The sequence below is a fragment of the Nannobrachium achirus genome, assembly GCF_963921795.1.
Source record: "Nannobrachium achirus genome assembly, chromosome: 22".
Taxonomy (NCBI): Eukaryota; Metazoa; Chordata; class Actinopteri; order Myctophiformes; family Myctophidae; genus Nannobrachium; species Nannobrachium achirus.
This window is the reverse complement of record NC_137829.1, coordinates 12,156,942-12,172,429: the sequence shown is the minus strand read 5'-3', so window position 1 is coordinate 12,172,429 and position 15,488 is coordinate 12,156,942. Positions and strand designations below refer to the sequence as shown.

Here is a 15,488-nt window from a genome sequence, read left to right as displayed (position 1 = left end):
AGACTGGCTCAGTTTAGCTCGCTCGGCTGTGTCTCACATGGCTCAAGTCTTGAGACTGCGCACCTCTTTCGTCTCCACCGAAAACTAGCACCTAAAAAGCCAAAAGCTCCCAAGCCACGAGGGGCGTGAACCGTGAACGTTTTACACTAACCCGGGTCGGATCCACTCCTCACAAACCAAAACACGAAAGTAGAGTCGAGTGGAGTTGAGCCATAACCATGCAGTGGAAAAGTGCCATAGTGGCTTTGGAATGAAATGACATCATCCTGCTTGTGGTGTGGAGACATTCTGTTTTCGCTGAAGGAAAAAAAAAAGAAAAGGGCAGAACAGTGCCTTTACCCACAGCCCTTTGTTTCTACAGACCGTGTCGCGGACCTGACACAAGAGTGTTCCAGCTTGACCCTCTGCAGAGTTCTCACTGAGAGCTGCAAGCTTAACCTGGGTACTTACTGGTGCTCTTTATACCACTGCCACATCATCTCATTGCCATGTAAATAGAATGTTTAGACAGAGCATGACGGTAGTCTAGAGTCAGTCATTTTCAGAAATTCGCCCTTCAGCTTGCTCGGCTGAGGTTTTAAATCCAAGTCCCGGGGCACTGAAGAAGTACTGAATAAGTGAGACTGAATGTTGTTGGATATGTATGAAGATTCTGAGAGGGAAAGATGTTATAGAATGTGAGATAGTGCTGTGTAAATTATTATGGGATAATTTAAAGTCTTTGGTAAAGTAGGCTACCAAAAAGAACGGGAGCTACGAGTCATATAGTCTATGTTAGTTACTCCTGAGCTATTCCCTTGTTGAATAAGCTCAAAGCTTGTGTGTGTTCTGCGTGCAACTTAGCAAGATGCAGGAAACTGGTTCGTGCGTGGTTACTCAACATAAATTAGGAGAGAAGAGAGCTCATTCCTCTTTCTAACTGTGACCCACTTCTGCTCGCTCCTCTCTCTGGCCTGGTTCGAGCTGACCCCTGGCAGAGCAGAGAGAGGGAGAGAGACAGAGAGAGAGAGAGGGGGGGGGGGGGGGGGGGTGGGGGGGTCATCGGTAGATTTAGATTATGATCATGGGAAAAGGAGAAGAGAACACATTAAGTTCAAGCCCTCTCTACCCCTCTCTCTATCCCCCCGCCTCCTCCTCCTCACTTTCTCTCTCCTGGCCTGAGTCCACGTCTCGGGGAAGTGCTGGGTGCCTGCGCCCTGCGGCCAGGCCTAGACCTGGGCAGGCAGACAGTAAGGGTCAGGGCGGGAAGTAGGAGAGACAAAGGCGACTGAGAGGAGGGGCTTTTTTCTCTTGACCCACATACTGATGAGATTTTTGGCTCAAGACAAATCCCAGCTGGGGCAAGGCTAAGGAATGTTCCCCTGTACTCGGGGCTTTCAGGCCAAATCTGTCTCTCACTCTCTCTTGTGTCGTTTCCACATATTTTGTCGGTGCTTCACCCTCTCTGCTCTCCCTCCCTCATCGAAACATAATTGGAAGCATGCTCGTAAATCAGCGGGTTGCATGTGAACATGAAGTCAGTAGTTGGCCCTGTTGTTGTTTTCGGTTCGCTGTACCGTACCCTATGCAATATCGAAAATAAGGAATATGCCTACAGTAAGAATTATTGTGTTGCGGTGCCTGCTTGCCTATAGCGTTCCAGGCGCATACCACATAGGCTCTGATGCCTGGCAACTAAGGTGTTGCGGGTTCAAGTCCGTTCCCGGCAACCCTTGCTGCATGTCACTCCCCATCTCTCTCCACATTTCCTGTCAGTCTAACTGTCCTATCAATAAAGGCATACAAAATCATAATATGTGTCCACAAGTTAGTGCACAGTGATACCAATATGTATGGTGGTGGAGTATGTTAATAGAATATAACTAGAACATCTGCAGTGGTTGGAGATGGTCTCCCTACCTTTCCATGGAGACATTTTGACACCGGTGTAAGTAGGACACCTACTGGTTGACGATGCCAATAAAGTTATTTGAAGCAGATGGCACACTGGATTGGCAGAAGTCTTTTGACCCTGTTGCAATTACCTCTCTCCGTTGGGAGAGGGTAGTCTCGCGTGGCCAGACTGTTGACTCTGCGATTTGGAAATGCTCCCGTCTACAGTCTGGTGCATCGAGAGAAGAACGATGAGTACCGGTTAAAGCGGAAGTGAAGCCTCCTCGTCACTTCCGTTTCCGTCTCACATCGCACACATTTATCATTATATAAATAAAAATCATATAAGCATGTTTAGCTTGCTGCTTAGCAGAAATGCCATTTTAAAATATATTTTCTTGAACGGTAATGCCCGTTTCCATTACTCGCCGTTCGGGAGCTGCTGTTCCAGACTCTATGTAGCATTCAGAGATTGTGGAATAGTTGTCTGGCTACGCGAGACTAGGGAGAGGGAAACGATGGACATCTAACATACAGATTGAACTATTTAATAACCTTTTCAAAAGGACTATTGTATCATGCAGATGAGCTTATCCCGGATATGTTGGCAACAGCTTTGCATTCACCCTTCAAATAATAGCTAATTCTGTGACCAGGTAGCTTAGAAGAATACATTAGCCATTGCAATATTCTTTCCTTCAACAAGCTGTCACTCGAGCTGTCCTTTCTGCTGGAGAAGCACACAAAAAAACTTTGCGAATTGAAGGATAGAGGATAAGAAAATTGTCAGATCTACCTGTTGATTGGTACCTGACACATGTTACTTCTTAATACATTTAATGTGTTGTTGAATATCAAAGCAACGACTCAAACACGATCAGTTCAGGCATCACAGTGGCAGTTTCAGTGTTTACAACCTCGAAATCAATGGTGTATATGCTAATGACGGCCGTGATGCATTGTGGGAAGGGACTAATGATGGCTGTAAAGTGACCCCCTCAGCAGTCAAGCATCGATCGACAGCCCTCGGAGACAGTGAACCATACAACGATATACAAGAACACACAATAACACACACACGCACGCGCGCGCGCACACACACACACACACACACACACACACACACACACACACACACACACACAGCCATAAGCCTTGACCTCTATATCTTTTCTCCCCAAGACACTTTGTGTGTGTGTGTGTGTGTGTGTGTGTGTGTGTGTGTGTGAGTGTGTGTGTGTGTGTGTGTGTGTGTGTGTGTGTGTGTGTGTGTGTGTGTGTGTGTGTGTGTGTGTGTGTGTGTGCGCGCGTGTGTGTGCTTGCGTGTGTGACCTTGTGTGTGCTCTGTATTAGTCACAAGAGAACAAAAACAGCAAGAGACAGAAATAAGAAAGAGAATTGCAATGCATTTTTCTTTGCTCGGTGGCTTGATGGATATAGAGCTGTGGCGCTGGCAGGGCCCGTATCAGCGGAAGCAAATGAACGAGGCATCTTTCTTGGCAAACGGGAGATAGAATGCACTGGCCTTTAACTCCAATCCACTTCAGTGTGGGGCCAGTCAACCTGCGGCAGGGGGGGAATTGACTTTGGGGCCCCCACCCTCTCTTCCTTCCCCTATTCCCACTTTGCTTCTATTATTTTGACCTTGCATAGATTCTTCCTCACATTTTTCATCCCCCTACACCTCCTCCTCCTCTTTCTCTCGCGCTGCGCCGCAGTTCTGTCTGAGACTGAGAGGCTGGTCTCCCTTCACCGGGAATCAGCAGCCATAAAAGGGCATGGCACAGGGAGGGAAATGACAACATGGAGAGAGTTACAGTATGGGAGCGATTAAACTGTGGGAGGCAGACTTGAGTCGAGAGGCACAGAGGCAGAAAGGTACAGCAAGGTGAAAACTTTCTCAACCCTTTGACATCTTGAAATCTCATCTCAGCCCTATTTCAGAGAGTTCCTCATCACCTGTTCAATCCAGATAACGGATGAAAGAGAGAAGCTGACTGTGCCCCACGGCAGAAAGAGGGAATGGAGGTAGATGGGAAGAAGGGGGTCATATAACTTAACTGCTATTACAGTCTCAAAGGACTTTATGCGCCCCAAAACAGAACACTGTCCCCTGTCCTGACCCTCATTCGAGTGCGGAAACTCCCAGGGAAACAAGCCCTTGATGGGAACAGTAAAGGAAGAAAACCCAGGGATAGGGCGGACAGGCACGCTGATGAGTGGGCAATATTCAAATCCCCTTGAAAGTTTATGAAGCAATCAATGATCGCTAATCGTTCATTCTAATTCTGACTCTTCGATAGGAGCTCCTATAGGCTGTGATTTTTCAGCCATTTATATCACTGACAGCTTTCTCTTTTGATTCAAATCAGCGCATGTGTCTGTGAGCTATCTTATATGATAATGGTCTTTGGTCCCAATTCCGTCCCTTGTACACTCAGTGTTCTGTGATTAAACCATAACACAAGCCTGTATTTCCCTTCACCATAGCAACACGCCATATGAATCAGGTTGAACAAGGATGGGACTTTCTGAATCCATTCGCTAAATGTCAGGCACCATGTTTCAATTTTGTAGAGACATAGAGACGAAGAGAGAGAGGGGAAGCGATACCAGTATATTCTAGTTGTAGTCCATCCATTATTCAGATGCTTACTGGAGCTTACCACAGTTTGCAACAGGCTTCCAGCACACTGCAAAATCCAGAATGTTCATTTAACTCTGCATTTTCTGTGAACAGATCTGTGTCTAACGTCCTGAATAGACTCAACCTACTCAAGCCCCCAGGGATTGCTTTGAAGCTATTCCATGACTTCAGCTGTGGCGTGTGTGTGTGTGCGCGCGCGTGTGTTTGCGCGCGCACGCGAGCGTGACTGCATGTGCGAGCGTGTGTGCAAGTAACTTGCAATATTGCATAGACATACATGTCTGCCTCTTTATTCCCCACAGAATAATCTCTCTTTCTCTCTCTCTCTCCCCCTCCCCCTCTGTGTCAGGTAAGAGTTAAGGTCACCACGAGACCCAGAGTGAAGTTCGTCTAGTCTATGATAAGGTGTTCAGTCACAAGACTCAGACTACATTATAACCTACATTCCAATCGTGCATGCACACACACACACACACACACACACACACACACTACTAGCTCAAAAGCCAGCTCATGCGCCCTCATACAGTGTGCCAACTTTCTTCAGGAAAGAGGGGCTTACGCAGTAGAATACAGAGTGTTTATTTGACTCTGTAAAGTGTTAAAGAAAATGATCAACTTCTACACTTTCAGAGTTAAATGAACACTCTGGATGTTAGGAGAGGAGTACACATTTCACAGACCATGGGAATGGGCCCAAAGGAAAACACAGCCAGCTCTGACTCCAGATGTGGAAACACCCTGTACATACACACACACACACACACACACACACACACACACACACACACACACACACACACACACACACACACACACACACACACACGCACGCACTCAGGGGAAGGAGGAGGTAATGAGGATCATAAAGCAGCCCTAAGAGCTCCGCTTGGCGCCTGGTGATTGGCTGGCCCGTAGCTCATGTGAACTCAATTTGGCAAGTTCACCGGCCTTGTTCTACAGCAGACAAAGACAGCGACAGAAAAGGAAACAAAGGGACGCAGTGACTGAGCAACGAGAAACAGAAAGATAGTAGACACTTGAAGACTAGTGAGTTTACGGATCTGCTCGAAAATAGACGATCTACAAGCTCAATGTGTGGCGGATGCGACACGTGTGTACATCGGCTGTGTGTATAAACAGTTTAAACAAGGCGTGATGTATTCTTTTTTTAAGATTTGTTTTGGGGCTTTTATGCCTTTATTGATAGGACAGTAAACTCACAGGAAATGGGGAGAGAGATAGGGAGTGAAGGTTGTCGGGATCGGGACTCGAACCCGCTGTCAGGCATCAGAGCCTATGTGTTATGCGCCTGGACCGCAAGGCCAGCAGGCGCCCCAAGGCATGATGTATTCTACATACACATTTTTGTCCGTTTGATGAAGTTTAAATTAACCTAGGAGAGCCAACAGAGACAGGCAGGAAGGAAAGGGGAAAAATAGTGGAGGAATGTTTTAGCTGGAGAGCTGTTTGTTGTGTTTGTTCACAATGAGGTCATATCCTGATGTCCTGTACGTTTATAACAAAATAGTAGGCGTGTTCTTTCTCTGTCCTTCAAGCACCAGGAGAACGTGTGCACACGCTGAGAGAGAGAGAGAGAGAGAGAGAGAGAGTGAGAGAGACTTGGTTTATTTTTGCATGAATAGCCATTTTCTGTCATTCTCTATTGTCCAGCAGCATGAAGTATCTAGTTCAGTGGTTCTCAAACTTGGGGTCCCCAAATTATTTAGCGGGGTCCCCAGGTGATTAGCTTAATGTAATTTTTTTCTCACTCAATGGTAAACAAACCAACACACAGTATAAGTGTATACAGGGTATCTGCATATTAATAAAGTGACTGACAATTTAAGGACTTTCAAGACCAAACTTGCCAAACTGTCAAATATTAATTAAGCAAGAGATAGATAGATAGATAGATACCTTTATTATCCCAAGGGGGAAATTTAGTAAACACAACAATACACAACACAACAATAGCAGATCTTGCGAGGCGTTGTGAGAATGTAGATTGGCTATTTTCACAATATTTATCTTTGGATTAAATGTAATACCTACAATTCCAAGTGCTTGTCAGGGTGGTGGTCCCCAGTTCAAATATGTTTATTTTGGGGGTCACAGCCTAAAAAGGTTTGAGAACCCCTGATCTAGTTATTACTTGAGATGAGTGTGTCCGTGGTAGACATGGTAACCAAGAACATAATTGCTTCTTCAGAATTGAAAACCCTGATTCAGGTGCACGGACACAGAGATTAAAAATCACATTCGTGTGAACTGAGCGGTGGTGTGTGTGTGTGTGTGTGTGTGTGTGTGTGTGTGTGTGTGTGTGTGTGTGTGTGTGTGTGCAACAGCGCCCCTCCCTTAACATGTGTGGTCAGAAAAGGTTACTGCAGGGCCAGGCTACGGACACGGAGACATACATACAAACAGACAGACCCACACACACGACCACGTATAGGAGCGTTGTGACCACCGCTCAAAAAAGCGAGAGCATGAAAAGAAGGCAACAAAGGGTGGCGTTGTCAGACGCAGACAGCATTTACTTGGGAGATTCTTTTGCGAGACCGACTGTGAAATCAATTGTATTCCACTGGGGCTTATCCTACTGGGGTTAAACAGAGGTCTGATATTGAATTATATGAGAGAAAGAAATTGCGTGCGTGCGTGCGTGCATGCGTGTGTGGCGTGTGTGATACATTCGTACACTCCGAGATGGAGTTACGAATGGATAAATTAACAGTGAGTGTCACAGTTTGTGTCCAATCCTACTGGGGTTAAACAGATGTCTGATATTGAATTATATGAGAGAAAGTGTGTGTGAGTGTGTGAGTGTGTGCGTGTGCGTGTGCGTGTGTGTGTGTGTGTGTGTGTGTGTGTGTGTGTGTGTGTGCGCGCGTGCGCGCCTGCGTGTGTGTGTGTGTGTGTGTGTGTGTGCGCTTGTGTGTGTGTGTCTGTGTTTGTGTGTGTGTCTTGAGTGATGTCTTGCCACAGCACAACCCTCAGCGACTGGAATGTAACTTTGTCAAAATTTAATGTAACTCTCTCACAATAAGCATGTCATTGCGGTGTAACAGCACCCCCCTGTGTACGAAGCTTGTAAATGCATTGCATATATGCCTTCCATGGTGCTGATGCTCTCGCTCTTTCTCTCTCTCTCTCTTTCTCTCTCCCCCACTCTCTCTCTACCCCTCTCTCCCTCTCTCTCCCCCAGGAGGTTCAGAGTAAGAGCAAAGTATGCGCCAATGTGTTCTGTGGCGCAGGCAGAGAATGTGCTGTCAACGAGAAGGGAGAGCCTAGTTGTCTGTGCATAGAGGTAAGTTCGAGCAACTCCACATTTTGTGAACACCCATTGTTTACTGGTGTTGTTTCCAGTTTGTTAAAGAAGGAAATGAAATGTAATTAAATCACTCGAGTCAATCAAGTTGTTTTTCAGACATTTACTAAACCACATGAACCCGATTATGCGTCCGCCGTCCATGCCAAAATATTTTGCCCAAAAACATTTGGTGAAAATAAGCAAACATTTGGCAGATCTACAACATGTGAAGACCAGCCTGTAGATTATTGATGATCTATAATCATATTTGGCCTACAACAAATTAGGATTGGATGATATGAAAATGTCATATCACGATTATTGTGACAAAAGAAATCGCGGTTTACGATATTATCGCGATAATCAAAATCCATTATCCTGCGGCAGAACATTTACCAAAAAATCACAAAAAATGATAATTTCGCTTATCGTCCCACCCCTACAACAAATATAGGGTTTATATGATTAAATTCTTCTTTTCCTCTCTTTGTCCTCTCTGCTCTCTTGGCCCCCTCTCTCTCTCTTTGTTAATTCATTCCTTTCTTGCTCCACCTCTTTCTCTCTCTTTCTCCCCAGAGCTGTAAGCCCCACAAGAGATCTGTCTGCGGCAGCAATGCTAAAACCTACAGGAACCACTGTGAGCTCCACAGAGATGCCTGTCTGACCGGCCTCAAGATACAGGTGGCCCACGATGGACACTGCCAGGGTACGAGCCACACCTAAACAGCCCACACAGCACTGCACTCAATCACACTCAGTCTCCAGATCTTTCAAATTTGTGTCGTGAGCTGATAATAAAACATCTCACAGCGTGTCGCGCTGTCGCGGTGTGACAAGTTGTTATGTTGGCCGCTTGATGCCATCTTACGACATAGTATAAACCCCTGTAGTCTTCTACAGGGGTCCTCAGAGTTACTACAGGGGGTCCTCCAAGTCTTTGTGTGACTTTTTTTCCTCCTTTTTTATATGAACCACTTGAACCCTAGCGTCCGTATTCTTTTTTTTTTTTATACTTTTTATTGCAATAATTTCAATTTTACATTTAATATTTGACATTTATTCTGAGAACTTTAGCCAAAAATAGCAGATCTACAAGCTCACAACGGTAGTGAGCTTGTAGATCGGCTATTTTCTGCAAAGAGGTTTGGTGTAGAGGGGAAAAAGAGCAGACTAAGTACAGAGTGAAAGGTCAAGATTATTACATTTTGACGGTTCAATTGGGTTAACTATCTGAAAACACAAATGGCATGAACCTATGAACCTATCATCTCTCTCTCAACTAAGGGGTCCTTGGCCTGAAAACGTTGAAGACCCCTGGTATAAATTAAAACTCAGCTCTCTCTCAGGTCTAGACTATATCCACGCCTGATCTCTGACCTGGCCTATATTTTCAGAACTGATATGACACCACGGTCAAAAGCCCACTATTGGTTGACTTATCCAGACTGAACAATATAGCAATCTCTGATCTTTATCAGTCGTTTGTTCTCTTCAGCATACCCGCGACTACATTCTCACCTCCACGTATCTATTAGTGCCTCTATTATTAGCCCGGCTTTATCTCGGGTGAACTTTCGCTGCCTTTGAAAGGCCCCTGCTGCCCTGAACATTGATCAGACCGCTGGAAAGAAGGTATCTGGGGACAAAAAGTTACATCATTGTGTGTTATCCTCGGGTTGAGACCTTTGGCCAAGTGCTAAGTGACAGCCAAGCAACACACAGGGTGGAGTTGAGAGGGTTCAATTCTAGTGATTTTCTAAAAAAAATAAAAGTTTGTTGACCGTTTGCATCTGCATCCCTCTCTCTCTCTCTCTCTCTCTCTCTCTGTTTTGTCTTTCCCTCACGTGCAGAGAAGAAAACAGAGCAGGCAGCTGAAGCCAGCCCAGGTGAGTGTGTGTGTGTGTGTGTGTGTGTGTGTGTGTGTGTGTGTGTGTGTGTGTGTGTGTGCGTGCGTGCGTGCGTGCGCGTGCGTGTGCGTGTGCATGTGTGTGTGTGAACCCTGACAGATATGGGTACCTGAAATCACATATGAGATAGCGTTTAAGCTTCATGGCTATCTGATGATTATTATTAATATTATTACAAATTTGTAACCCATTTTTCACCCGGTGTCAATTATCTAATGTAATTCTGGGTGCTACACTCCCTCTGCCAACCTGGGAAGAACAACGGACTGACCTCATGCAACTTTCTATGCATGAGGAGTCCAAGTTGCTTCTTTTCACCTGACGGGGGAGTTTCCCCGGTTGGACGTAGCGCGTGGAACACGTTATTCCTTTCCCCTCCATCAGGCGCCCCGGCTGGTCAGGGGGAGGCAGTATAGAGACCAGTAGACCTGTGAGGGTACCTAACGGAGGAGACACGGGGAGAACATGCATTATTATAATATTATATATTGTTCATCTTCCAGTGGTGTGCTACGTTGCCGACCGCAACGAGCTGAGGAGCCGTGTGATCCAGTGGCTGCAGACCGAGGTGGTCCCAGACGGCTGGTTTGTCAAGGGATCCAACTTCTCTGACATCCTGCTGAAATACTTCAAGGTGTGCTGCTCTGCATTTGTTCCTGTGTTGTTTCTTTTGTATGACCAAACTTGCCATATAATCAGGGGTGGGGGGGGGGAACGTGGGACTGAGTTACTAGGGCCCAAGGTGGAGGGGCCTTAATTATTTTATACTTTAGTTATTGAAAAATAGCAGATATACAAGCTCGAAGCGCGGCACCGAGTGCCGCGCTGCAAGTTACTACTATTTTTGAAAAGTCGTGAAAATGTGTGCAAATCTTTGCTTCTGGGGGGTCCCTGGAACTAAATATTTTGAGATGGGGTCCGTGGTCAAATACATATCATTTTGGCGGTCCTTCACATGAAAAGGTTTGAGCACCACTGACATAGAAACATAGTTAAAAAAAAAAAAAAAGATTTGACATTTTCAAAGACTTGCACAAATGTTCAAGATCTTTCAAAAATAGCATCTACAAGCTCGCAGCGCGGCACTCGGTGCCGCATTGTGAGGTAGTATATCTTAATATTGCATTCCCAGTCTAAATGGGTTAAACCCCCCGCAGTGAATCCTTGTAAAGGGCCATTTATAGTTACGGATGGATGATTTTGTGTACGTTTGGGGTTGAGGAGGAACTTACGGTAATTGCGTCGACATGCATAGTTCCGTCCGTTCTCTGTGTTATATACGGTTAAATTACATACTGTATCCAATAGATGGCACCCAAATGCATCTTCCCAATGAGCAAACATGTTGATAGGCATCGGCGATTACATGCATTAAGTAAATAGCCTACAGCCGTGCTGTGCGTTCTTTCAATGGCATCGTACTCTATTTTCACTCCATAGTTGATGTCCCTGCACGCCGTCGCCGTCGGAAAATGCTGTTATTAAGCCTATTATTAATATTATTATTTGGATAAAGTAGAACAACTTTTAAAACCAATCATAATCATTTAAAATGGTATCATGATCTGACACTGGCACTTTGCTGCTTCTGCGTTCTGCCTCCGCTGCTGCTGTGTGCACTGCAGTTGTACAAGTGGCAACAGGTCTGCGTCCTGAACGGCTTGTTCACTGTTCAGCGTTTGTGATTTATTTGTTTTTTACTTCCTCCTACTACGAAATGGATACCAGAAAAAAAGACAAAACATTTCTCCCTCTACTGCCCCCACGGTTGACAAAAGTTCGCCACGGGTACTTCATGTGTACGTACGTTTTTATCGGTTTTAATCCGTTAGGTTGAGTGTTGTCCGTAACGTTACGGACAGAGACAATTACGTCCGGAGCTACGGAGAGACCGGATCAAAGTACTCTCCGTCTCCGTTCGTTATGTATCCCCGCGTTGTTTATGTACTACTATGCATGGTACTTAACCAGGGCCCAGAATTTGGTGCGACACCCCTGCATATAATATAATTGCTAACTTAACAGCTAGCTGAATCTGAATTCAGTGTGATAAATGATCACTCTTATCGTTGTAGAGTTAAGCCTTGAATTCTGATGATCTTGGCACACACGCGTCTTCAATTCACCCTTACTGTGCAACATGTCCAGTGTTCTACACAGTGCACCACTTAGCTTGACATCACTGTTCAGTTAAAGAGCTTCCTAATGTGCCCACTTCAACGCCCCCTTTTCTGTCCCCCACTGCTCAAAGGTAAGGCAATCAAAGTTGTGTCCAACCCATTCGTGTCATGACCTTTTCAAGCATGTCAGCCGGTGGTCATAAGTCAGCTTAATGAAGGTCACCTCTCCTGCAGGGTAGGACTCCATCCCTTCTCCTACCCGCTGACAGGAAGGGCCTTAAAGGGACAGAATGGACAGATGAAGTAGTAGCATACTTCCCATTTTAAATAACACAGTGTACATTTTTAAGAGAGGGTTCATGTCTCTCTTTACCATTTTAACATCTTGTGAACGTCTTGTGAATCCTGTCTCAATTCAAACATTAAATTATATTGGGTTCATTCACACAGCTCTGCTGCCATGCCAAGCCAGAGGCCCTTACCAGGGAGAAGATTACAGAGCCTACGGGTTACCAAGCAACAGCTCCGCTGTCCATGTATCACTGCATTGTTGCTGAATGTTGGTGCATTGCATTGTCGATGGCTTTTATATTGCATAAATATAATGAATTATTCATTGGTGTTTCATTCTACCTCTCAACCATTTGCAAAAATCAAACAAAAGATGAAATGCCTTGGCCAAACGCTGGTATTCAAAGGATTTCAGTTTTTCTCTCAGCAACATTTGAAATCACTTTCAAGAGATGATCACCATGGCAACTTGTGTTATGTTTTCGCCCCCGTGAGTCTGTCTGTGAGTCTGTCGGTGAGCAATCTGAGACACCGCTGCATCGATCAGCATGAACATTTGCAGATTTTTCATATTCCATTCCAATTGGCTATGATTGTCTTCAAAGTTTGCGACTTCGCGTGTAGACCGTTTTCCTGAGCACTCCCCTGTAGAGAGCTGCTGCGGTGTAAACAGCAGCCAGTGGTGGAGTAGAAGTAAAATGATTAAAAATGGGAAATACTCAAGTAAAGTACAAATATTCAAAATTGTACTCTACAGGGGAGCGCTCGGGAAAACGGTCTATAAACATACCCGTAATGTAATCTAGGAGGGGATATACCATGGGAATTCTCACCTGTGCTGATAAGATATTAGCAAGAATATGGTATGTGAGTGAATGGTTGGGTGCTGTTCAGATATGGGTTTGGGAATGATGGATTTTTAGCGACTAACTCTCTGTAGCACTTGAGATGATTTCATGAAACAGGCGAAAGTTTCATTGTTCAAGATTAGTCTCGTCAAAGTGTCACCACACTATTTTTGGGCTTCTGCTTTGCAGACGGCCTATCTACTTCGGCAGTATAATCATGGGTGTCGCACCAAATTCTGTCTCTGGGTACTTTAACTATTGAAAAATAGCAGATATACAAATCCTTCTAAGGTTTTTTGAAAAACCGTAGTGTCTATGTCAGTGGTGCTCAAACTGTTTCATGTGAAGGACCCCCAAAATGTTTAGTTCCAGGGACCCCCCAGAAGCAAAATTTGATTACAAATGTTCACTTAAAAAATACATATATTTAACTCATTGAGTGCCTATCCCGAATTAGTTCGGGATATATTATCGCATCCCAGAGTGCCTATCCCGAACTAGTTCGGGATATTAAAAAAAAAAAAAAAAAAAAATTGAAAAATTTTTTTTTGATTTTTTTTTTTTGGACCCCATCAAATCTAGTGAACATGATTTCAATCACGATTTTGCATGTTCCACCCCCATACAACCCCATCTAACATACAGGGCAGCCATGTTTGTTTACATAACATGTAAAACATAATGGCGATTATCTCAAGAATGCCTGAACGGATTTCCAATCGGATTTTTTTGTTTGAAAGCTGTGAACAAACTGCACAAATCCACTCCAATGCAATCCAGGATTGCATTGGATTTTTTAGAGCTCATTCTTCTCTGTTTTTTTCCCATGCATGAGGTGTGCAAGGTTTAATCATGGCTAAGTTGACGAAAATAAGGCTTCTAAAATGCTTGGTAGCCAATAGCTAACTTCAAGCTAACTTCATCCTCTTCCTGTACATGCACAAAGGAAAGTGTTCAGGCAAGTCATGGCTGCAGGGCTTCTGCATATACCAGCATATCTCTATGGGATTTTCTATGGCCACTGGGCGCCCTCTAGTGGTGACTAGGGTGGCACTAAATGAGTTAAAGATTTGCACACATTTTCACGACTTTTCAAAAATAGCAGATCTACAAGCTCGCAGCGCGGCACTCGGTGCCACACTGTGAGCTTGGATATGGATTTGATGAATAAGTATACTGTATGAGACTGACCATGCCCATGTTTCTGCAGAATTATGACAACGGTGACTCCCAGCTGGACTCCTCAGAGCTTCTCAAGTTCATTCAGCACAATGACTCAGCAGTGGACATGCAGTCCTATGCAGACCAGGAAAGCAACAAGCTGCTCAGGTTAGTGTGTGTGCGCGTGTGAGTGCTTGCGTGCATGCCTGCGTGCATGTGTGTATCTGTCTGTCTGTCTGTCTGTCTGTCTGTCTGTCTGTCTGTCTGTATGTCCCTACTGTCAGCCGCTGTTTAGGATCACAGGGTTCTTCTTTTTGATGTGGCTCAAATAGCAAAGTGGGCCAATGAAGTAAACAAATTGAAAAGAGCAGGATAATCCCACTATATACAACCAGGATAATGCCCCTTGATCACGGCAGAGGGGTCAGGTGAATGTGTGTCAATGACAGGGATTTGTCTTCACGTATTTGTTTTGGTGCGAGTGCAAGTTTGTTGCTGAGTGAATCAGTGCACTGTTCTTTTGTGTTTTGGTGTGTTTCATCATACTGCAACCGCTTCCATTTAACCACGTAAGCCCTATATACTTAATTCAAAGACGAACTGTGAAAATAGCTGATCTACAAGGTCACAATGCGTAATTTCTCAAAGCTGTGTACTTGCAGATTCATTTTTGAACATTCTTTAACATTTTTTATATTGTTTGCTTAGAATGACATGCCCAACATAGGGACACCAGATTGAAAGTGGTTAGACTATGTGGGAACATTGCCTTCTGGCATGTTATACAACACATATCACATACTGTACCTTTAGCTTCAACTATATCGCTGTGGCGTCCTTGGACTACTGGTGCTATTTCAGGAACTTTTCTGTCTGTCACTGAACCCTGATTTGATCAGTTTAAACTGCACTGGGGGCCCCCTGTGGAAGCCCTCACTAGCATAAACATCTGTGCTGTACATGATAGAACCATACACCAGGGGTCTTCAACGTTTTCAGGCCGGGGACCCCCAAACTGATGGGGAGATGGAGCAGGGACCCCCTACCATCTCGTAGTGTGGGGGGGTCGGGGCTACGACATATTTTTTTATTTTAAACATGTACAAGTTACAGCGAGCAGGGTGGGCCGTACCACTACCATTTCTAAACATACTACTTATTAACTGAGAACCAATGTCAATAATATCAACAATCTGTCAATTGCATAGTAATCATGTATTCAAGCTATTAAAAATAGATAGAATCATGATTTATTTTTTAACATAAATGTAAAAAAAAAAAAATATATATATATATATATATATATTTTCTTCGAATAAGCAATAATTT

The 15,488-nt window shown here is 44.5% G+C and overlaps 1 protein-coding gene across 1 annotated transcript in view; it reads left to right on the top strand.

The window, feature by feature from the left end:
- fstl1b (follistatin-like 1b) overlaps positions 1 to 15,488 on the top strand; it is a 30,665-nt gene that overhangs the window by 7,990 nt on the left and 7,187 nt on the right. The window contains exons 3-7 of the mRNA XM_080753045.1: positions 7,728 to 7,829; positions 8,409 to 8,538; positions 9,683 to 9,718; positions 10,243 to 10,373; positions 14,209 to 14,327. Of these exons, the coding sequence (XP_080609171.1) occupies positions 7,728 to 7,829; positions 8,409 to 8,538; positions 9,683 to 9,718; positions 10,243 to 10,373; positions 14,209 to 14,327 (518 nt within the window). The remainder of the gene's footprint in view (positions 1 to 7,727; positions 7,830 to 8,408; positions 8,539 to 9,682; positions 9,719 to 10,242; positions 10,374 to 14,208; positions 14,328 to 15,488) is intronic.